Genomic DNA, 673 nt, shown 5'->3' on the forward strand with positions numbered 1-673 from the left:
ACCTGCACCATGATAGCCATTCGCAATGAGTCCTTCGCAATGTTTTCTTTGCATTTCTTGCAAGATGCGCGTCCACTTTTCGCATACTCAGCCTTGTAGAGCTTGTCGTCCTGTGTATCTGCCATTTTTGACATGGATCGGAGCGAAAATTACAAAATATTTACTGTGCAGCGAACTTGCCAGACTGTATGGCAATCACAATGTAGATTTGGCCCGCGTGCAGCCCAGCCAGCCTACCCGCGCATAGACGCAGGCTACCTCAATAGAGCGAAGAGAGTTGCGTGTGGAGCTCAGACACGGCTAATCAAATGTAGATTAATCGTTCAACATGATCACATTTGTAACAATGAATAACTTTGTTCCTGTTGCATCCTAAAATAGTTTGGTCAGTAGAAGAGAGAGAGAGAGAGAAAAAAAAAAAAACAAATTAGGAAAATTATTGCACTAAGGAAATTCAACTAAAAACTGAGCTGAAAGCCTAAGTTCTGCTCAGCTCATAGGCCTATACAGCATATCAAAGAGATACATGTCATTAGTGATTTATAAATTAGTAATAGCACCTTAAAGTATATCCTTTAGCCAGTGTAAAGATTTGGTGGGTGTGTGATGTGGTCTTTGGTCCAATGTGTACAGAGGTTACTGTGAAGACATTGATAGAAAAAACATATTTGTG

The 673-nt window shown here is 40.6% G+C and overlaps 1 protein-coding gene across 1 annotated transcript in view; it reads right to left on the minus strand.

The window, feature by feature from the left end:
* parp1 (poly (ADP-ribose) polymerase 1) overlaps positions 1-255 on the minus strand; it is a 26,759-nt gene extending 26,504 nt beyond the window's left edge. Inside the window, exon 1 of the mRNA XM_048249728.1 lies at positions 3-255. Coding sequence (XP_048105685.1) covers positions 3-134 — 132 coding nt within the window. The 5' untranslated portion in view covers positions 135-255. The remainder of the gene's footprint in view (positions 1-2) is intronic.
* Between the last annotated feature and the right edge of the window lie 418 nt (positions 256-673).

The sequence above is a fragment of the Alosa alosa genome, chromosome 8 (genome assembly GCF_017589495.1).
Source record: "Alosa alosa isolate M-15738 ecotype Scorff River chromosome 8, AALO_Geno_1.1, whole genome shotgun sequence".
NCBI classification, from domain to species: Eukaryota; Metazoa; Chordata; class Actinopteri; order Clupeiformes; family Clupeidae; genus Alosa; species Alosa alosa.